This window comes from Hylobates moloch, unplaced genomic scaffold (genome assembly GCF_009828535.3).
Source record: "Hylobates moloch isolate HMO894 unplaced genomic scaffold, HMol_V3 SCAFFOLD_1, whole genome shotgun sequence".
NCBI lineage: Eukaryota > Metazoa > Chordata > Mammalia > Primates > Hylobatidae > Hylobates > Hylobates moloch.
The window spans coordinates 169505221-169529935 of record NW_026652276.1 but is presented as its reverse complement, the minus strand read 5'-3'; the positions used below and the strand labels follow the sequence as shown (position 1 = coordinate 169529935).

Below are 24715 nucleotides of genomic sequence, written 5' to 3'. Positions count from 1 at the left end.
AAATAGAACAGTGAAAAATAACAGTGTATGACACACAGTAAGGCTGTGTGTAGGTGCATCCCTCCCAGGCCATAATAGAAATACACTTCTGACTGTGGATCAATGATCAAAATATCTGAGAGAGAGATTATAGCTTCAGTTGGTATTGGCTAGATTGCGAAGTCCTTGGCGGCAGGGATGTTCTCTCTGTTATGTTCCCTTCATTATTATAAGAGTTTGAAAATTCTGATTTTTCATTAGCATGTCAAAAAATGGGGTAACCAAATTAACAAATTGTTTAATATTTTATTTTTGATTATGTGTTCCAGAATTACTGTTTTGAAAATTAAAAGTAGGCTGGGCACAATGGCTCACACCTGTAATCCCAGCACTTTGGGAGGCCAAGGGGGCGGATCATGAAGTCAAGAGATTGAGACCATCCTGGCCAGCATGGTGAACCCCCGTCTCTACTAAAAATACAAAAATTAGCTGGGCGTGGTGGCTTGTGCCTGTAGTGCCAGCTACTCGAGAGGCTGAGGCAGGAGAATCGCTTGAACCTGGAAGGCGGAGGTTGCAGTGAGCTGAGATGGCACCACTGCACTCCAGCCTGGCAACAGAGCAAGACTCCGTCTAAAAATAATAATAATAATAATAAAAGTAACAGGTACCTGAAGCTCATTACAATACGGTTCAGTTTTCTGAGTCACGCATTTAGTACCTTTTAGAACCTAGATTATTTTTAAAAAGACTCCATTATTCACCCCTGTAGTCAGCAAAAGTTATTTTAGGATGGCTGTGTTTGATTCCTCTGTCTTCCTTCCCTTTATCTGTTCTCTCTTCCATTAGTTCTTTGTTTCTAACTCTGTTCATTCATGTTGCTTTCACCCTGTGATTTCGAGATCTTCCATATTCCTATCAGGGTGGCTCCAGAAAGTGTTTGAGAGTTAAGATATTCCTGAGTACTATTTCAGTTCCTTTTTTCTTTCTTAATGGAAGGGATTTTTCAGGTTGCTAGTTTACATGATGGGAATGCATTTGGAAATGCTTCCTGTTCCAGTCACCAGCCCCAGACTGCCTGTACGTTTTGGATTCAGAAATGACAGCTGAAATCATTTAGACAGAATTATGGGACATCTAAGACACGTACAGGTTTATTATGACCAAAAAGAAGAAAGAGAATACATATTATGACTAAACAGAAATGGCTAATTTAATTAGGCATAAACTATTGCACTGTGATTGCTATGAGAGGATTCTTATGTAGTATAAAATACTGTGTACGATAACTACTTTTACCCTCTTTAGGGAATATGTATGTGGTTTACTGGTAGAATTTTAAATCTTTCCTAAATGGCTTAAAACCAGGTAAAAATACAACAAAACATAAATAGGCATTGTAATATGTCAAATAAGTCTATACAGGAACAGTGGAGTACTTGAGAATAACATATCTGATTGTTTGATGATGAAATAGTTTGAAGACCATATTGTCTCTATCATCATACTGTGTCTTATGATGCAACTTGAGGCATAATAATCTAGTTGTAATTATAATCTTGCCTTCAGAGTAGAGAGACAGCACTTTTTTACTGGTTCATGAATGGCTTGTTTTTGTTGTTAAAGATGATATGGAATTTTAATATAGCATTAAACCTGAATAACATTTGACAAAATACTTGCAATGGTTTATTTGTTAATCGCTGTTTTAAAAACAGACCCCTCTAGGCCAGGCATGATGGCCCAAGCCTGTCATCCTAGTGCTTTGGGAGGCCAGGGTGGAAGGATCACCTGAGACCAAGAGTTCGAGACTAGCCTGGACAACACAGTGAGAGTCCGTCTCTGTAAAAAATAAGAAAATTAGTCAGATGTAGTGGCACATGCCTGTAGTCCTAGCTACTTGGGAGGCTAAAGAGGGAGGATCCCTTGAGTCTAGGACTTTGAAATTATGGTGAGCTATGATCACACCACTACACTCCAGCCTGGGTGACAGAGAGAGACCCTGTCTCAATAGATAGGTAGGTAGGTAGGTAGATAGATAGAGCCCCTTTGATATATAATGTACAGTGGGTACAGACTTCCTCTGTTAAACATCCTGAATGCCTGTGATTTCATTTTAAAGGATAAGTTGGTTGAACTTTCCTTTCTCTTTTTTCTCATTAATGAATGATTCTCATGTATTGGAACTCACATTATAATTTTATTAATTATAATTTGGAAGTGAAGTAGATAAGTACTGTAAAGCATAACAGGGAAAAGTGCAATTTCAAAGTCAATTTAATCTTGTGGACTGCATATAAGAGCAGTTTGAACCTAATTGCTCAGTAATTTGATGTTTTAATTCTTATAGCAAGGTAGGCTGAATAAAACAGAGGTTATACCTAGAGGAAAATGGCATTGATTGCTATAGAAGAAAGGAGGGTTCAGCTTCTGTAAGTTTTCTTCAAATGCCTCTAGCAGCAACAATTTCCCAATAAATTACATGACTGTAATAAGGTGCAGGTGAAGTAGATTAAAAACTATTAGTGAAAGGATAGTGAGTTATTTCAAAGTTCAGAACCACCCTTAAGTGTGGTTGTAGTGAAATGTGTGTGGTGTGTGCACTGTGTCTCAGACATGGGACACTGGTAATGAAGATGACATTGGCCAGTGGGAAAATAAGCATCAAGGCATCCACTCTTGCTTCCTTGGCCACACTAATAATTACTGTCATTGCCATAAATTTTGGGACCACATGGGGTACCACAGAAAAGTGGAAATTACTGCCCTTTTTCTTCAGAAAATTGTGGACTTCTGATATTTCCTCTTACCATTGAAAGGGTGGCTTAAAGTTTTTTATAATGGGTTCATTCACCTGGCAGAGGTTGGAGTGTCTATAATCAGATGGTATATGTACCCAAGGGAGCTTCTTAAACAAGCAGAGATCAATCAGGGAATTTTTATGCTTCCATTTTGCACCGTATTGACTAGTTTATAACATATCCCATTTTTAAAACAATGTGTTCACTTAAAGTTTCATCAATTTCAAAACAAAATATAACTGAAATTTGGTGTTTACACATAAACTGTGCCTACCTATTTAAGATTAAATTCAGAATTATTTTTTGTACTCTTGCTGTATCCTTATGCCAGTGAAACTATTTTCGTTTGTGTGTGTGTTATAAAATCTATACAAAGCTTGAATATATTGACTGTCCTCTCACTGTCAAATAGAAAATTAAATGAAATAGAGGTTAAGGATATAGAGTCTGTGTTTAATGTAACTTTCAAGAGAGGATTTCTGTTGGTCATCTCCATGGAATGGCTTCTTTATTTTTAGCCTAGATGCAAAAACTAGGGCTATGCTATTTTCAATGTCACATTTTGGCAGTACTCCTGAAGAACATCAAAATTAGCTTACAAATATTGTGTACACCAGGCTTGACATTGTAGGAGAATGGAAACAAATACATGTGTTCAGGAAGGGGCTTTATTTGGATTTTTGCTTGGGGGAAAAGTCTAGTTTGAAAGCCAATCCTAATGCAAAAGCAGAATTTCTCTGAGGAACTTGATATCTCATGAATAGGAGGTCTGATCATTTGAAGAGTCAACAATTGGAAAACCTCACTTCATGAATAAGTTAGGTGAAGAGAAACATAAGCACTTACTGAAAGAGGAAGCCTATTAACAGTTCTCCTATACTTGTTTCTGCCCTGGAAACGGCAAAATTTCATGTCCAAGAGGTGGTCTGAGTTTCAGATAGCTTTCTTACCAGTGGCTTTAGATGGAGGGATATTGCTTCTTTCCCTTGACCCAAGGTCAGATTCAAAAAGGGTATAAGGGATGGAGAGAGGAAAACATGCAAAGGTGAGTGTTGTTTTCTAGCTTGTTTTTTACCTTTTCTTTGATCTGGCCTCTCTGTCCTCCTCTTTTAAAAGGGGCAGTTCTCCACTCACACTTGTTTTATAATGGTCATTATATACATAATTAATCTTTCTAGTTTTCTTCTGTGTCTTTCCTTTTGAGCCTCATGGCTGTTGTTGCAGCACATGACTAAGATGAGTCAGTAGAGTTCTCAGATCTGCATATGACTGCAATTAACTGAGACTCAACCGTGAAAATGCCTATGAGTAAAATGTCTTTTCAATTTTCTGTGGTCTTTCCATGTTCTGTCTTTTCACAAGGGGATATTTTTCTCTTGCTTTTTAAATTGATGCAGACACAGAGAAATCAAATCAATATGGGAAACCCATATCTAAACCTCATAAACTCTTTTACAGAAAACATTTCACCTCCAGAGGGTTATGATTTCAGATACCCTCCTCGGATTCCTTCGCCTGGAGATAGTCTTGTACCTATGTAAATAACCAGATAAATGCTACCTGATGGGTATTCAACAGCAGGGAAAGAGGATACTGATTTTTTTGTTGTTGTTATTCTCGCTTTGTCACCCAGGCTGGGGTGCAGTGGCACGATCTTGACTCACTGCAACCTCTGCCTTCTGGGTTCAAGCAGTTCTCCTGCCTCCGCCTCCCAATTAGCTGGGACTACAGGCGTGCACCACCACACTCGGCTAATTTTTTGTATTTTTAGTAGAGATAGGTTTTCACTCTTTTAGCCAGGATGATCTCTATCTCCTGACCTCGTGATCTGCCCTCCTCGGCCTCCCAGAGGATACTGATTTTGAGAGGAATATATGCTAATGTGGGGCTTGAGTCTTCAGAGCCTCTTTCTGTGCTCACTCTGTCTTCTGCTTAGTTTCTGAGTCAAGCCACACTTGATAGCTTCCTTTAAAACCACCCACTTCATGGAAGGCATTCAGGTGTAACCTTGTCAGACACAAGTATATCTGGCAGCATTATCCTAAGGCATAGCAATGGTGATGGAGTAAAGGGGAAAGTGTGGGAAGAAGAGGTGAGGCATAATATAGTGAAGGAAAGAGGAGATGTTAGCCCATAGCCATGGTAGGGATTGAAGGGAAGCAATCTTTTGGATATGTGTAGTTACCAGGGGTCTAGTCTATAGGTGGTCCTCTTGGTATTAGAATAAGAAATAGCCAGAGATCAAGCGAGATGCATCTGAGCTTATTAGTATGTCATCACAGGAGAGTGATCTGTTGGTCATATGCCGTAGTGATGTTCCGTTCGGAACTTTTATACCCAGCAGTGCCTTTTGGCATCATTCTTAAGTGTAGTTCTGTATTTCTGGATAAGTGCAAATCATAAGGGTCACATAATCCAATGAGTAAAACTAAGGAAAGAATGTATAAAGAAAAAAGATACGTACAATATGAAATTTGTAATTCAGGCACATGTAGTGCAGTCCCAGGCACAATACTATGTGTTTAAAAAGAGAGAGGGAAAACAAACTGTTTTTAGTTTAGGTAAAATAGAAATTTGTGAAACATCAATGTTAAGGTGCAAAATGTGACATTGTACTACCTCTTGTTCCCTCTTCCATATGAGATTCTCCATATTCTTGCCTCTAATCACTCAGAGTACTCTGAGGTTAGTGATATAATGCTGGATGTAGTTTCAGTGATTGTATATATAGAGAGTGGTGGCATGGGAATGGGAATGTCTGGGCATGCACATAGGAAGAACACATATGTAAAGATTAAATGCAACTCCTAGAAGTTCCTAGGGAACTTTTGACTATATGTATCATTCCTGTTTTTATTTCAATCCCTTCCAACAATTCTTCCCTGCTTCCCTACCTCTAAACACACTACAGAAAGTCACCGTCATCATCATCATCGTGAATCATTATCACCTATAGTATCCACAATATGCTGGACAATGTTCTGAAACTGTTATGGATGTTCACCTGTTAATTTTCACAATAACCATGTGAGGTTAATATGAAAATTGAACTAGGATTGTCTTCATTACAGAGGTTATGTAACCTGCTCAAAGTTATGTACTACTGATTTACAGAGGTTATGTAACCCGCTCAAGGTTACACAGCTAAGGAAGCCATGTGTGTATAGGTGATGTGTGCGCATACACATACCACGGTTTCATGCCCTATATCTAAAAAAAAACCTAAAATTTTAAAGGTTTAGAAAAGTCTTTTAAGTTTTCCCGGATCTCATTTCTGAAGATGATCTTTTTACTGCAATTCTTGGTGCTAATGTCATTGGACTTGGAGGATCAGGAATTTTTTTCTCCAGTCCTAATGTATTTCCTTCCTCATGGTTTTGTTGTTTCATTTTAAACAAGAAGCTTGAATACTTTATTCTTAGAAAAGTTTAAGATAATTCACAAGCATGTAATATACACAGAATGCTAGCTCTGTGAGTGTAGAGTTCATCTTATTTATGCAAAGTTGGCATTCTATAAATACATGCCATAAATGTTCTTTTGTACTCACCACTATTCCACTTCTTTAATTTGTTAATTTTAGAGGATTACATTAACATATGTTTTTATATCGAACTATTTCTCATTTCTAAGATTAGCCTTGTTTGGTCTTGATGTGTTAGTTTTTTAATGCCATATTGAATTTTAGCACCTACTGTTATTATTTTTAGAATATTACATCTGTGACTGTGATCATAGAGAGATTGTTTTAGTTCCCTCCATCCCTTTCTTGTCCTTGCCTAGTTTGACACTGTGTTTTAAAGAAGGAGTAGGAAGCATTCTTATCTTTTTCTGTACTCTGGAATAACTTATGTATGTTATTTGAAGATTCGGAGCATTTTTTATTAAAACTGTCTGAATTCGGTACCTTTTTAGTTATAGCCCTTCCTATGTCTTACAAATTTTGTAACTTATGTTTTATTTAGAAAAATATTTTTTTCTAGATATCAAATGTACTGGTTTAAAGATGTACAGTGCTGTATTTTAAAATCTTCACAATTTTAGTTGTCACTTTTCCCATTCTTTCTTTTCTTTTCTTTTTTCTTTTTTTTTTGAGACAGAGTCTTGCTCTGTCTCCCAGGCTGGAGTGCAGTGGCTTGATCTTGGCTCACTGCAACCTCCGTCTCTCGGGTTCAAGCGATTCTCCTGCCTCAGCCTCCCGAGTAGCTGGGATTGCATGCACTTGCCATTGCACTTGGCTAATTTTTTTTTTTTTTTTTGAGATTTTTAGTAGAGATGGGGTTTTGCCATGTTGCTCAGGCTGGTCTCGAACTTCTGACCTCAAGTTATCCGCCTGTCTCAGCCTCCCAAAGTGCTGGGATTACAGACATAAGCCACCATGCCCACCCTCGTTTTTCTCATTCTTAATGTTGTTTATGTCTTGGCAAACTCCTCACTTAATAAAAAAGATCAGACTGGCCAAAGGTTGGTTTGTTTTATTAGGCTTTTCATAGAAGTAGGTTTTTGTTTAATTGTTCAAACTTATTGTTTTCTAGTTTTTCTATTTAATGTCTGCTATTAACTGCATTGATCCCTTCTCTCTTTTTTTCTTGTCTCGTTTGTTTTCTCTAGCTTTACTTTATTGGTTGTTTTATTCATTTTTAGTCATTGTTATGTTAAAATAAATACATTTAAAGGTCTAAATTTTCTTGTTGATGGTCTGACCAAATTTAATTGCTTTGAAATGTAGTATATTTATTATCATTCATTTTTTACTGATTTAAGTATTTTTAGACTTTTTAACTTTTTGTACATTTTTAGGAAAATAGATTTTTCTATTCATTCCTCCCTTTCTCATTCTCTCTCTTCAACTGATTTTCTTTCTTCCTTATTTTCCTCCTGCTGCCATTGAACTTAAAACACCATTGATTGGAAGAAACCTTATTGATATACTACTAAAAAAGAAAAAATGCACTGAATTAAACTATGATTGAATGCCTTCTTATTCCGAATTTTTATTTTATGCTTATTGAAAGAGCTGGAGAAGTTTTAATTCTGGCACTTAAAAAAAAATCTTACCTGAAAATTTCAATAAATGGTTTCTAGGTAACAATTAGGGCTCATCCTTCATTGTTTCTTCTTCAGATGGTCCTTAAGTTGTTTGTTGGTGACTCATGCCATTGAGTAAACTCTGCAAATTGAGCAAAATAAAAAGTTTGCTGAGACACAGGCAATAACAACTATATTGCATTCATTGCCTGGGTAATCGTAAATAATGCTGTTGTTCCAGTATCAAAGATGAAAAGAATTGTATGTCTTAGAGTTGATGAAATATAATATACTCTGATGTTAATTTTATTCAGTTTTGAGGAAAGGATGTAATATGATTTCAGCTTTCTGGAAATTTTTAAGATTTTCTCTTTGTCTCATACATTGTCAGTTTTTGTGAGTAGGCCATTTGTGTTTAAAAAGCATGTGTAGCATGAGTTCATTGGGCATGCTATTTAATTGTGTTATATCCTTTATAGATTTACTTCTTTGGCCAATTCCATTTGTTAATTTTTGAAAGGAGTAAGCAAAACCCTTCAAGATTTTGTGAAATTTTCTGTTTCTTCTTTGATGTTTGTCAATTTTTGCTTTTAATAATGTATCCTATTGTTAGGTGTGCAAATGTTGAATACACATTTCTTGAATTATGTTAAACGTGATTTTACATTGATATATCTGATTCCTTTATTGATATTTGCAATATAAATAACAAAATATCAAAAGTATAAATAAACATTTATTTTCAGACTTTCTGGATTTTTGGTATTTATTGTTCTTAGTTTGTATTTGGGAAGCAGTATGAATTTGATTTTCTTCGTTTTAAAAACAGATTTTACATTTTTGATAAGCATTTCAACACATCATGGACATGTGATTATTGATATGGTTAGATGTACTTCTCTTTTACCATTTTGTTTCTTGTGTGTGAAGCATTGAACAGATTAGATACACTTCTTGCCTTCCTGGATCTTATAGTATAATGAGCGTTGTTTTAAAAGAATACCTTATTTTTATCTATTATATTATAAGTAAAAAGTACTTATCATATACTGGCTTCAAAAACAAATGTTCTCTCGTTCTTTATTTGTCGTTCTCTGAGGATGGTGTTATCCTTATTTAAGGATGGGGGAGTTAACAATATGAAGTTACAAAATGGCAGTTTTGGGTCCAGAGTCATTCCTCATTTCACTAAATGCATGAAATAAAACTTTTATATAGTTACTCAGGAAAAACTCCATTGAACCTATTTTAATCATATTTTAGGTTTGTTTTTAGTGTGCTATCCTATATGTAAAAGTATTCCTATCTGTACTTAGTTCCTTTTCCTCCGTGTCTGACATTTTGCCTGGACCAGAGAGAGAATAATTTCTAAATTAATCATAGTTTCTACCCTCATGGAGTTTGACTTTGATTTAGAATCTAAATCAAAGCTTGGGTTGCCCAAGATAAAGACAATTTTGTCTCAGAACATATCTAAGAGCATTTTCTCTGACCCATTTTCTTTGCCTTTGCCCTTCAATTGGCTAACATCTTTCATTCTCTACTCATGTCTTACTTAGAAGTAACTTCTTCCAGAGACCTTTCTGAAATCTCTAGACCTCATTAGGTTTCGCCTGCTGTGCCCTTGAACATCATCCAGCACTATTCTTAAAATACTACACAGCAGACTTTACTGTAATCAGTGACATGTCTGGTTTTTTTCCATTTGCATCTGTTTCATTTACTCCTGTGTTCTTAGTGACTAGTGTTGTGCCTGGAACATATGGGCTCAAAAAGTACATGATGAATGATGAAGGCTAATTTCTGCTTTGTATCCTCAGCAATTATAACCTAGCATGCAATGAAAGCTTAATAACAGAACCTGAACTGTTGTTATAAATTACTACAGCAAGGTTCTTGAATGTATTATAAAACCTGTACTTCCTCAATAATTCAGGCCTGATATTGGGGCACAAATGCTCATGTTCATTGGCTTTTACTGAATGATTAAATGTTTCAGTTTTATACATCTTATAGTACACTCCAATAAAAGAATAAAAATGTGAATAGTAGCTACATGCTTTTAAAAAATTATATGTAGTTTATGATATAAGCAGAAAAAGCATTAAGAAGAAGATATTTACTTGTGGACAAATCGAGCTTCGCATATTTAAAAGAATAACAGCATAAAATGTTGAATATTTGTTTAAACTTATATCTGGATATATTTATCTTAATTTTTAATTTTGAAGATGTTTCTGTTAATTTATGAAGCATATTTGCTCAAATATATTCAGGAGTTCTAGAAACCTGAAAATTATTTTTTCTGAATATGGACATAAAGGTAAGTCCAGTGATTAATTTTACTAGCAGAATATATTTGTGGTACTTTTATCTCATACAAAATAAATATTTTTTATTTGCATTTGCACTTGGAAAATATGGGATAATTGACATTATAATTGCATTGATTAAATATGTGTGGTTTTCTAAGTTAAAGTATAAGGATATATTCAATGAAGAGGAAATGAGACGCTTAACAAATTATGGACCTGTATTCTTTTTAATACATAGAAATATTTAAAATAAAACAGAGCCGAGAGGGAAAAATAATGATTCAATTGTGTTTAAAATTAGGGGGTGGGGAGGCATGCCACTACATACACTGAAAAATCCACCCACTTGTCTTTTATTTGCTCTGTTCAGAAGGTAATGGTGACTTTGAAGTGGGAAAATATTGATTTATTATGTTATAGCCAGAGGGTTATTAATACATTTTTCCTTTTCTTTTCTAGCACACTGATTTATGTCAGTACATGGACAAACACCCTGGGGGGCTGCATCCAGATAATGTGAAGGTAGGCAAAGATCTTTTTAAGCCAAAGGTTAGCACTTTTGATGTGTATTTTTTGAACTGAAGTCTAGCATCTCTACCATAACATATTTAAATTTTAAAAATTTTTTGTGTAAAGAGAAGGGATATTGAGGTGGACCACAGTCATTGCTTCAGTTGAGTTGTTGGAAACCATGTTTTAACATTAAATATTTTTACTGGGGTATTAATATTTAGATCTCGTATTTTCTTGCTGGAGAAACATTTGCTAATAATGAGTGAAAACCACTGGAATCTTAGTTTTTAACACTTCACAGTAGAGGGGAGTCTCAGTTCTAGCTTGGAACCCATACTGATGTACCAGTTGGTTTCAACATAAAGCATCATTATGATGCAAAACAATGTTATGGTGAGTTCACAGTGCATGTCTTTTTATTTCTATGTACAAGCATATTCTACTTCCTGCTACTCTTTTTCCTTTCTTTTTAGTAGAAATTTTACTACCAAGTGTCAAAAGAACTACGATTTCCTAAAATTTGACCTCACAATCATCTTGGGAAATTATTCCAAAATTTCAAGCTTCAAACAGGAAACTCTTTCTTTGTATATGCAATAGAATTAAAAGAGATCAAAGTTATATCTGATATGGCTTAATTATGTCCTTACATTGTGTAACTCAAATGACTACATTTCATAATCCTGAGAACTCATTGAGTATTACAGATGTATTTGAAGTAAACTTACTCATCTTGATTTCTTCCCATTTGTTATAAGAAACCCTATTAGTAATAAACTAAGAGGTCTTCACTTTATTCCATGGTCTAATCACCTGGGAAACTTTATATGTATATGTATAAATGTGACAAGTTAATAGAGGCTTTTATAGTGGTCAGTTACACTGTATAATTTTAAAATGTAGGAACTTACAGGAACTCTGTCAAAACATTGTTAAATAAATAATGGAATCGATATAGAAATTATAGTCTGTTGATTTTTTCATATATCTTCTTTTTGTGTTTTATTAGATTGACTTTCCTTAAAGTTTTTTGGTTGTTCATTTTTCTTAAAAATCTCTAACCATTAACATATAGTTTATTAGTAGTTAGGTTAGAAAATTTAATGGATGAAAATACCTGTTTTATTAATCTTGTCTATGTTCAATTCCAGCTCTAAATATTAGTATTATAACATGAACATAATTTTTTTAACATTAAAATCTCAAATTCTCTCATTTATACATTCGCATGTTCTCTTCTTAGGGTTTATTGGCTTTGAAATCAATAGTACAATACATCTTCATTCTTGTTTCCCACTCTATCCCTGAGAATGTGTCAATCACCCAGCTAGTGAGACCATTGGCCCTGGGGAGCTCAGAAGTCTACCAGCCACAGTGGAAATGAGCAGATCCTCTGAGCTAACTTTGACTTCCTGACTTTCACATTCAGTGATACAGTTGAGATTAAATAACTGATTGAACCTTTCCCACAGTCATGACATCACTGGGCTTTTATTATCCCTGTTTAGTTTCTCACCAGTCATCTGTGTGTCATTAGTTATTAGCAACTGTTGGTGGAAAATTTTGTTGATGAAAAAAAGAAATCCTCTTTCCACAAAGCTTCGCTGTGGTCTCTGTCCTCAGGCCACTGACATTGATGAATTTTGTCCCATTTTTACTATACATTCTGCTTCTTCCATTACATTTTATTTTCCCTTATCTCCTAATGGTCATGGAGAGATGGGTCTCAAGGTTACTGTTTCTCAGTAACTGGGCTGTGCCTCTAGAAACTGTCTCACCAGCTCTTATTCAAGCTTTGTGTGCTTTTCTTTCATCATATGGTCATTCATCATACTTCAAATACTTACTGTTTGCTCCTCATTCCAAGTCCAGGTTGCACCATGGTGATAAACAGGTTTAACACTGCAGGACTTGGTGCCTCCTAGGACATGGTGAGAAACTTAATGATGAGTGAAATGTGTAGTCAGTGTAGAAATAATGTCACAGAAATTATATGTGACACTTACAGTGAGCCTGGGTATTTATATACAGCAGGAACTTTTCCTACTTAGAAGTTGTTTAACATGGTCACAGATAGATGACTTACTACATTTTTGTTTCTAAAAAAATGTGATGTGATTTACCTCTTCTTATTTTTTAAAATACCTTAAAAGCAGCAAAATGTATTCATCTATGAGGATTCCTTTCCCCATAACTAGTGAAATCTTTGATTTGTCGAGGATCTTCTGAAATGTCCTGGACAGTCTCAGTTCTTGGCATATTTGTGAATACAAGAAACCTCAGTAATGAACTAAGAGGTCTTCACTTTATTCCACAGTAGAGTCACCTGGCAAGCTTTATATGTATATATATACACACACACACATATATATATTCTCACCTCCCAGAATCAGGATGTTTGCATAGTATAATACTGAGAATTTTAGCCAGAGTAATCAGCCAAGAGAAAAAAATGAAAAAAATCCAGATTGCAAAAGAAGTCCTCCGATCATCTCTCCTTGCAAACGAAGTAATCTTATGTATAGAAAAATCTAAAGACTCCACCAAAAAAAGTTACATAACTGATAAACTAATTCAGTAAAGTTGCAGGATACAAAATCAACATATAAAAATTCGTAGTATTTCTTCCCCAATAATGAGCTAGCTGAAAAAGAAATAAAACAATTTAATTTATAGTAGTTACTAAAAATTATGTAGGAATCAGTTTAACCAAGGAAGGTGAAAGATCTGTATAAGAAAACTGCAAAACAGTGATCAAAGAAATTGAAGAAGATACAAATGGAAAGACATCCTATGATCAGGATCAGAAAAATTAGTGTTATTATAATACCATTCTACCAAAAGCAATCTACAGATTCAATACAATTCCTCAAAATACCAATAACATTCTTCGTGCAGTAGATAAACAATCCTAAAATTTATATGGAACCCCAAAAGAACCCAAATAGCCAAAACAATACTGAGCAAAAAGAACAAAGCTGGAGACTTCATACTACGTGACTTCAAAATACACTACTAAGCTATAGTAACCAAAGCAACATGTTATGGATATTAAAAAGAGACACCTATGTGTCTGAACAGAAAAATGCTCAGAATAGAGAACCCCCAAATTAATCTGCATATCTATAGTCAACTGATATTTGACAGAGGTGTCAAGGACATACTTTGGGGAAATAACATTCTCTTCAATAACTGGTGCTGGAAAAACTGGAAATCCACGTGCAGAAGAATGAAACACCACCTTTATTTTTCACCATATACAAAAATCAACTTCAGATGGATTAAAGGCTTGAACATAAGACCCCAAACTGTTGAACTCATGCAAGAAAACATGGGAGAAACACTTCAGGGCTTTGGTCTAGGAAAAGATTCTACGGCTAAAACCTCAAAAGCACAGGCTTCAAAAAGAAAAATAATAGATAAATGGGACTATATTAAACTAATAGGCCTCTGCAAAGCAAAGGAAACAGGAGCAAAGATACAAGCTGTTGAATAGAAGAAAATATTTGCAAACTCTTCATCTGATGAGGGACTAATATTTAGATTATAAAAGGAATTCAAACAACACAACAGCAAAAGAAACAAACTCGTTAAAAAGTAGGACCTGAAAAAACCTGTCTTGGAAGAAGACATACAAATGGTGCATAGGTAGTAAAACATGCTCAACATGACTAATTATCAGAGAAGTAAAAATCAAAACCACAATGAAATTCTATCTTACCCCAGTTAGAATGGCTATCATCAAAAAGACAAAACATAATGTTAGTGAAGATGTGGAGAAAAGGGAAGTCATACACTGTGGGAATATAAATTAGTACAGTTATTATGGAGAACCTATGGAGGTTTCTTAAAAAACTATAAGTTAAACTATCATGTGATCCATCAGTCCTACTAATGAGTGTTTATCCAAAAGAAAGGAAATTTCTGCACCACCATGTTCATTGAAGCACTATTCACAATAGCAAAGATAGGGAATCAATCTAAGTGTCCATCAACAAATTGATAGATAAAGAAAATGCAGTACATACATACAATGGATGATTATTCAGCCATAAAAATGAATGAAATCCAGTCATCTGCAGTAGTATGGATGGAACTGAAGGTTATTATGTTAAGTGAAATAAGCCCCTCACAGAAAGACAAATAGGGTGTATTTATATTCATATATGTGAGCTAAAAAAGTTGATCTCATGGAGGTAGAAAGTAGAATGATAGTTACCAGAGGCTGGGAAGGATTTTGGGGTGGGGGATGCAGAGAGGTTGATTAACGAGTACAGACATACTGTTCGATAGAAGGAATATGTTCTAGTGTTGACAGCACAGTAGTCTAACAATAGTTAACAACAGTACATTGCATATTTCAAAATAACTAAAAGAAAAGATTTGGAATGTTCCCAAGACGAAGAAATTATAAATATTTGAGGTCAGGGATATCCTAAATACCCATCATTATACATTGTATGATTGTATAAAAATACCCTGGGCTCCCCAAAATATGTACAAATATTATGTATCAATAAAAATATACTTTAAAAAGTATCTTTAAGTAGGAAATGTGGGCATTTGCTCAGACGCAAGGAGGAGAGGCCAAGATTTATCCCATGATCTGCAGCATCTCCTGACTCTCCCTATGTCCCTGCATTGCTTTACTCCCCAGCCCTGGGGACATGTATACTTGCCAGCAATCCTAGCCTCTTGTTCTTCCACAGCCCTGCAGCCTGCTGGCTTCCATTGCTCCTCAGTCTGCCAGCAGGGGAGCGGATGGTGACCCAGAGTAAGGTGGGGGCTGTGTAGGTCAGGGAGAGGCAGGGGAGAGCTTGAGAGACAGGGCTTGGCATGGAGAGCTTCAGACAGCAAAATCATGCCTCAAGGAAAAGATTTTAAGAGTATTCTGTGAAGGATCTGATCATTCTAAGACAACAGACCTAAAGAATCCGAGAAACTCTCCAGTGAAGACCCCAGTTGACAAATGAGTAACTTGGAGGAAGCCAAGTTGCTTGCACTGATTGGATAGGGAAAGGTAGAGAAGGAAACTTTAAAAAATTATGATTAATAGTCTCAGAGAGAGAAAAGAAGATAATTCATCCATAAAACAAGAATGTCGTGTTATTTTTGAGAAGCAGAATTTAGTCAACACAAAGGAACTCTTGGAAATTAAAAATATAACAAATTAAAAACAACAATAAAATCATGGGAGATAAAATTGAAGAAATTTGCCACAAAATAAACCAAAAAATACAAAGATGAAAAATGGGGAAGAAAGTATCAAAAAATCAGAGGTCTAATCTGGGGGATCCCAGATCTGAATAAGTGAGGAAAAAAGAAAGGAGGGAATCATTAAAGTAATAACTATGAAACCATAATTCTTTCAAATGTATAGGATTGAGTTTTTAGATTAATGCCTAGATCATTTAAAAAAATAAACTGAAAATAATGTTCATTATTGCAAAATTTCAGAACACTGGGTTCAAAGAAAAATCGATAAAAAAGGAAACGGGTTTACTCCACGGGGTCAAGAATTACAATGGCGTCAGATTTTCAACAGTAACACTGAAAGGGGGATGGCAGTGAAACAATAGCTTGAAAATTTGGACACAGAAGTATTTTCAGCCTAGAATTCTGTGCAAACTGTCAGTGAAGTATGAAGGTAAAATTACCATTTTCAGATACACAAGGGGTTGAAAATTTTGCCTGTGTTACATTCTTTCTCAGGAAGATACTTGAGGATATATTCCACTAATACTCAAGGAATATACCAAGGAAGAGAAGACAAAGAAACCAGGTAACAAAATCCACCACAGGAGAGAGGCGAAGGAAATTCCCAGGATAAAGAAGAAGAGAATCCTAGGATGACAATTATGCATCAGGCTGGGAAAGTAACTTGCTAAGCCAGCAGGCCAGAAGTCTCCAGGAGAGATTTCATAAAGGAGATAAAATTGTTAGTTAGAATACCAAATGTGTTTAAGTAGACTTAAAAGATGGGAAAAGAATTTGGTGTTGAATTAGTAGTGACCACAAAGAAAACTAAACAAAGGAAAACAAACTGACAAACAAAAGAACTAGATAATTACTAACACCAGGAACAACAAATTTTTATGCAGGGGAAAGAAAGGTATTCATAGTAAACTTTATAGCTCAGCTGTAAATAACATTTACATGGTCATAATAATTTAAACATTGGATGTTGATGTAATTTAAAACAAAACAAAACAAAAAATACCTCTTTAAGTGATAATGCTGTAGCCAAGCTCATTCCAGGACCAGCATCCTGGATCAATGGTTCATTCCAGCCCCCGACATTTTATAGAAAGTAAACATCAGGTTCACTGAGATGATGGAGTGTGTGAAAGGGCTTTTTGACTCTTTGTCCAGTGTTCTTTTCCCTGAGCTACATGATTAATACATTAAATTACTGTAATTAGCTTGATTATTTGTGACTTTTGAAACACTAAGTCACATAGGTTCATCATCATTTTCATATTGAAGATAATAGAGGTAGTTTCTCCAAGGGTATGGAAAGTTAAAAAATAGATGTAGCTTGTTAAAGCCTTGTGTTTTGGCATCTGAATTGCCATGCATGGAAGCAGACAACCCTTATTACCATGTTGGTTTCTATGGGAGGCCACTCATCTAATTATGCATTGGGTTTTCCTCACTGTTTGCTTAGAGACAAGGGTCTCCTCCAGAGTTGCTTTAGGATCTGAACTGCAGGTGAAATTATTCTCAAAAAATTCTGACTGTGACATAGTGACAGATGTCTCATGGGTATTTCTGTTTGATATATAAACATTTTTTCATGTGGTGATGTTTATTGTCACTTAAATCTATGAATATAAAAATGAAGAACATACAAATAATATTTACTAAGTTAACGGCTGTTCATAATGCTATGCTAGATATTAATTTTTTTTAAGTTGATCTTCCCATCATCTTAGATTGTTGGGAAAATATAGACAAAAAACCTCAGCTGAGCTAAAATAAGACATTGTAATAGTTCTTTATAAATTTATGGAGATAGGAAAACCAGGTGAGATAAACTATTATCTTTAAAAGAGCATGTCCTTTTAGTAACACAGAAGCTCTATGTTTGCTAAACACTTCACAGATTATTAAATGTTCAGAATGTGATTAATACTTAATTTTTATTATGGTGAACAATAGGAAAACACAGTGATCAAATCATTTTGCTTCTAAATTTAGCAATTTTTACTTTTAGTTTCATCATTCTGCAGCATGACAGTATATATAAACATTTTAAACATTTATCTAGGATTCTAAAACTGTACATATTTTTCTTTGTTGATATTTTATATATAATTGTGTATTGTCAAAATGTGGATATCCTGCACTTAAGAATTATGGAGATTGTTCCTTAGTGAGACTTGGGTAGAATTTCAGGCATTACGATGGTAATGTATCCTGGAAGAATGAAGGGGAGAAAAAAAGAACAAATGGAACTACACATAGCTCCTGATTTCATAGTAAAACAAGATAATTTTGTACTAATTCTCAGCAAAACATCTGTGAAAGTTTTATTTTTCTTGATGCGTATTTCTCGTAAGCACTGGAATAGACTCATTTTAAAAAGCCAGTATTAACTAAATTTCTAGACTCACTTTGCTACTTTAATTGCCTATAAAATGTGTCTGTTATCAGTATGGCATTCTGAAATAAATATTCACTAATAACAAATGGTTTATTTCTAAGCATAGTATCAATTTTTGACAAAGTAATTTTAGCAATTAATTAGAGGATGATTTAAAACCTGAATCAAAAGCCTGAGGACATTGGCCCTGTTATAAATATTTATGATGATTAAAGGCATTGCAACCAGTTTGTAGATGGTAATAATTGGTATGTGGGAAACTGGTTAGAATATTTTTGGAAAGGTAGTTAAATTCCCCACTCCCTTTAAAGACCATTCATTGTGAATTATATTGGGTTTGAGCTATCATAGTTGAATATAGAACTTGTATTAATTCTTGATTTTATAATTCTCAGTGGTTTACAGATTGACCATTGCATTTTCACAAATGACTATAATGGTCTAAATTTCATTCTTTATTCAGTTTTTCATGTGTTCTTTAAAAATTGATAAGCATGAGAGACTGAAAATTAAGATTCATGAAAAAAATTAATTGATGCCGTCTCCAGCTGATATCCAGAAATGTAGATGTTTGAATCTTATTACCGTGATGAGATTGAATCTTCCTGTGTTTTTATGTAATGTACTTCCATTTCTGTTATCATAATGACTTTTCTAGAAGGTTCCCTGCAAAAACACATTTGCTGTTTTTTTGCGAACAATTGAAAATGACCAAAGCAATTTTGAACTTCCTGCCTTATTCTCTGAAGTATCTGGAATCCTATTGGTATAAAGCTGATTCTTATTTTTCCTTTCAATAGATATACTAATTAAAAGGATAGGAGGTTTATTATGGTTGAAAACTTGCTATTTTTCTTTAATAGACCAGAGAACAGGCAGGTATATAACAGACAGAATAATGCTAGGCCGAATTAAGATTGTATTATACAGATGGCACTGAGAATTGATTTCTAAATGAGACTTTCTAATGGTCAGATAGAAAACCAAGTGACATCTGATTTTCTCCGTATTCTTCATTAGAGCTTCTCATTTAGCTCTTAATAATTTACTACTACACATGACTGTGAATATTATAGAGCCTTTCCTCATTCTGTATTTTAATTAAGAAATATGATTATTTCATGAGGCCCTTAAAGAATATTTTAAAAATTTGACACCAAGTCTCAGTGTCTGTCCAGCCTTTTTTTGAATGTTTTCATCCAATTTTTATTATAATAAAATAATCTCCCGTATCTAGAAAGTGGAGGACTAATGATAAAAGAAAATGAAATTCCACATGTCAGCTCATATTGTATTAGACATTCAGAGGGGATCTGAGTAGTGAATTTTCTGGTTAAGATATGGGGCCTGCATTTAGTTGTTTAGAACATGTCTTTTGCATCCTCAGGATCATCCGCTGATTTGCTCGTAACAATTTGGATCCAGCAAAGGAATTAAGGCCAGCTAATTAAACAGTACACTCTTTCCTAGAGATCCTTTAAAGCCCAGATTGAAAAGAAATCACCCCAAAGAATGATGAAATGCAGACAATGATTGGAAGTGTTACATGATGCTTTAATTGTAAGTTACCCAACTTGGGAGTTCCCATTAAGAATAGGGGAAACACCCTCCTGGGCTTTACAGTCGTCGCCTTGCCTCTCTCCAGTTTAAGATGGATCTGCACACGACCCCTTTGTTTCCATGTTTTCCAAGACAGACATGAGACCCCGGAGGGAAATAAGTTCAAGTAGCAGAGTATACACATATTGTCTTGGATAGGCACAGCATTCTTGTGTCCAGCCAGTACAGCTCATAGGTATTTTCTCATTCCTGTATAAATTTCTGTTACTTCAGACCCCCCTGAGAGGATGGAGAAAGAGGTTTGTTGGTCATACGTATCTAAATTCACAAGTTGTTAAAGGTTACATCCTATTTGAAATTAGTTTTTCTTTAGTATAGCTTGTTTTTGTGATTTACTCCAAGGCCTTTAAGCTCAAGATCTATCACCTTTGTCAATTTTTCTATCCACATCTCTCTCTTTTTAGTTATACTAGCCTTCTCAGTTGATATTAAGATAATTCATTTTGATTTAGTATCTAAGATGTTACTTTAGTCAGAAAAACCATTTAAACTGAATATTGATTTGTTTTCATTGTGTATAAAAAAGAATGGCCCTGTAGTTGGGAGAAAGTAGCATAAGTTCCCAAATGAAGTTGAGTAGGAAGAACTACTGACTCTCCATTTCCCAATTTGGATTTTGTGCTATTTCTGTATAGTTCAGAAAAGCACTTATCAGTCAGGTTAGCCCTATAATTCTGACAGGCAGAAACTTGACAATGACAGAATAAGATTATGTTAATTGAATTTCTTAGAACAGTTCTTTCAGTTTTTCTCTTGGAAAATTATGTTAGATAGCTATTAAATCCAACAGCTTGTCTTTAACAGTTTCTGCTTACCTAGGGAATATTTCTAATACTAATTTTAGGCAGATGCCCACCTTTATTAGGAAGACCCAGCCCCCCTGCAACATGCTTCACGGTATATACAAAGCCCAATAACTTGGAAACCTACTTACTGTACTAGGTCTTCTTTTACAGAACTTGACAAAACAAAGATCAGTCACACTAGCCTCACTTGACTCATTACAAATCTCCCAGCTCTAGATCCCATGGCTTTAAACTGCCTGCTCATTGTGGGCACCTCCATACCGGAAACACCACCTTGCTTGGTATCCACCATTGCCTTGAAGTAGAAAGAGAGTGTGGAATGGAAGGCCAACTTCCTTGGTAAGCTAAGCAGTTATTTCCCCAGCAGCTTGCCCACGAACCTGAAATTCTCATTTTTTGAGTTATTTCTCTCCAGAAAGTTCTCATCTTTAGGAAAAGCATATTAATGTACAAAGATCTTAAAGAATGTAAATTAAATTGTTACATTATCTAGAAATGACAAAGCATGTTACTTATGTCAGAGCCTTAGGGATTGTAACTAAAAAAGCAGAAAGAAGAATGGAAGAACTCAAAACAGGGCAAAACAGTGGCAAGACAGACTCCTCCTGCTACTCAGATTTTCCAAGAACTGGATCTGTAAAATATACAGATTGCAAAAAAATACACATGAAAGGACTGATGCCTTAGCGTGAATGCTTGTGTCTTATACCATCCCAGTAGCACACTTAACACTGTCAAGTATGTCCAAAGTGACACATAAATTATACTGTAGTATTGAATAGCTAGGGTTTTATTTCTTTTTTTATATCTCTGTGTAATCCTCTAAATATTCTTTAAAAATTCAGTACTTTGAATTGCAGCGATACTTTGTGAAATAAAACTATTTGGGTGTACATTGCATTACAAATTAGGATTTAATATTTGCATTAGCTGTTTTGAAGCTCAACTAAATGGAATGAATCATGATGAATCATTTTGTGGCTTTTAAAAATTGAAGACCTAGTATTGCAGTTAAGCCATTATCTGATGCATATTACAAAATATTTTGACATTGACTGCATATAATTGGGATTTTAACTAATTATTTTTAACTTCTAGGAAGTTGGATATATGGGTAGTTTAAGGTTGTGCAGTCTATGGGTTTTTAAATGATACAGTGTTAAATATGGAACATACTACTTGAAGTATTTATTATTCATGTATAACTTTCATTTATCTACCAGTGTCATATTTTGTAGCTTTAGGTTCACATAGTATATAGCTATTTTAATTAAATAGTATGCTCACCTTTTTGGATAGCAGCCCTCTTAATTGTAGTGTCAGAGTAAGACAAAAACGGGTTCAAATATTAGCACTCTGTCTTACTTACTATGTGTTCCTTTGGCTAATTCACTTAATTCCTCTTTTTAAAAACAACTTTTAAGTTCAGGGATACATGTGCAGGATGTGCAGGTTTGTTACATAGGTAAGGGCATGTCATGGGGGTTGGTTTTACCGATTATTTCATCACTCAGGTATTAGGCCTTGTATCCATTGGTTATTTTTCCTGATCCTCTCCCTTCCCCCACTCTCCACCCTCTGGTAGGCCACAGTGTGTGTTGTTCCCCTCTATGTGCCCATGCGTTCTCATCATTTACCTCCCAAGTATAAGTGAGAAGATGTGGTATTTGTTTTTCTCTTACTATGTTACTTTGCTGAGGCAATTCACTTAACTTATCTGAGCCTTTCTTTCTTTTTCTGTGAAATAGAGATAGTAATATCTACCTAGTAGAGGTGTTGTGAGGGTTAAATTATTGAATGTGTGTAATACACTTAGCAAAATGTCTATTGTAGTAAGCACTCAATAAATGGTAGTGATTCAACTCCAGTTGTTTAATTTATAACATCCCTTCCATTTCTGTTATTCATAAAATAATGGAATGATCTAATTTAACAATGTGAAATGGTTAACAAAGATATCTAAGACTCAACCAACCACTCAACCAGCCATATTTAAGATGAGAAACCTGAGTTATAGAGTATCAAACATGACAAAAGAGTAGCATAATTATCTTCGTAAGACATTACTGCTGTGTTCTAAATGGTAGGAGCCATTGCTAATGACTCCTATTAGTAGATTTCTTAATCTTCTGTAAGCCCTGAGAGACCCTGCACATTCCTTAAAAGAAGTTGACACAAGCCCTGAAAAGTCTACAAGATATTCACCGCGCTTCATCTCAGATTAAATTGATCTGCATATATTAAATAATCTGTGTATTTCTGACTATTCACGGAGCGTGACACCTCTAGACGCTGAGAAAAAGAGCATCCGACCTCACCTATTTAGACTTCGGTGAGAGGGATTGGTTATAATGCTTCTTTCTTACTGCAAGTGTCAGTAGTTCTGAGCAATAAACGTAACATTGAATCCAATAGTGTGTGCTTTATATCAACTTACTTTAAAAGTTGTGATAAAATACCATTAATTAATTAATTTATTTATTTATTTTACCTACTTAAATTGTGATGAGTTTCAGAAGGGAATAGAAGAAGCGTTAAGGGATACTCCCAAGAAGTATATGCCATGGCACTGAGAATATGCTGCTTCCTGCTGGGGATGCCAAGACAACTGGCTAAAGATAGATCGGCTGCTGGCAAAAGTGTCCCTGTTCATCATTTCATTACTATTTAAGACATTTTCTCATTGGATTTTTATTACAGAAAATGAACATATTCAAACTGGAATATAAATCTTCAGTGATCCTACTGATGGATTTGGGATGAATCTCCTTTTATAAAGATGGAATAGAATATCTTGAAATGGCAAAATATTCTTAGGAAGATCTTATGGCTACTATAGTAGAAAGATAAAGAGTTTCAAATATATTAATTCATCTAGTTCAGCACATGAAGTTGTCTTCTCTCATGTTATCTATTTCTAAGATTTTGAATGTCAAAAACAGAAATTCAAGAATCATGTGCTCATTATACTATATGCTAATTGAGGCTTTTACAAACTTTGATTCACTTAATAATAAAAGCACTTTGATTGTATTGGGTGTATAACTATTCATCCATGCATCAACCATATTGAAGATAATGAGGTGTGGTGGAAAATTCACAAGAGCTTTGTGATGGTTGGATGACTATGTTTCTTATGTCTTTAGAGCTTTAGTTTTCTCATTTGTTTAAACAAAAGGAAAAATACAGGATGGTAGATGGAAAGGATTAAGTAATTTTTTGGGGATTTTTTGTTTTGTTTTGTTTATTCGTTTGTTTGTTTTTGAGGCAGAGTATCACTGGGTCGCTCAGACTGGAATGCAGTGGTGCGATCTCCGTTCACTGCAATCTCCACCTCTCGGGCTCAAGCGATTTTCCCACCTCAGCCTCCCGAGTAGCTAGGACTACAGGCACACACCACCATGCCTGGCTAATTTTTTGTATTTTTTTTAGTAGAGACATAGTTTTGCCATGTTGTCTAGGCTGGTCTCGAACTCTTGGAGTCAAGTGATCCATCTACCTCTGCCTCCCAAAGTGTTGAGATTACAGCTGTTAGCCACTGTCCCGGGCCTGATTAAGCTATTTGTATAAAATTATTTAAAATAGCCTTTAAATTAGAATAAAGTTTCAGTAAGTATTAGTCTCCCTTCTTTTCTTTTTAGTGCCTGAGATTCCAATGGTATTTACCAGGTTTTATTAGCAAAGCTGATTCTTATGCTTTACAAAAAGAATGTGTGTGGCCCCCTCCCTAGTGGCCCTTCTTGTTCTCACAGGGTCTTCTGGTTTTTCATAGAAGATCAAGTATAGCTTGCTGTGTGTTTTATACAACAACCAAGTGAAGTAATTTTCTAAAAAATTTAAATTAGAAAGTTAGGGACTTGCCTGTTTGTCTAGAAGAAGAACTCGCTAAGGCTTGAGTTTTAAAGACACTCCAAGAGTAGTCCATGGGGCATTCCATTGAATTCAGTAGGGTGGCTGCTTCCTTAGAGCCTTCCCACCCCTATCTGCCAGTGTATATTTTGTTAAGGATGTTAAAATGTTTTTTGTAAATGTAGGGATCAAGGGAAAACT

The 24715-nt window shown here is 35.0% G+C and overlaps 1 protein-coding gene across 10 annotated transcripts in view; it reads left to right on the top strand.

Moving 5' to 3' along the window:
- The window catches only part of CDK14 (cyclin dependent kinase 14), a 600921-nt gene that overhangs the window by 289341 nt on the left and 286865 nt on the right, over positions 1 to 24715 (top strand). For all 10 annotated transcript variants that reach the window (XM_032761120.2, XM_058424902.1, XM_058424892.1 and 7 more), the window contains one exon: positions 10580 to 10642. In XM_032761120.2, the coding sequence (XP_032617011.1) occupies positions 10580 to 10642 (63 nt within the window). The remainder of the gene's footprint in view (positions 1 to 10579; positions 10643 to 24715) is intronic.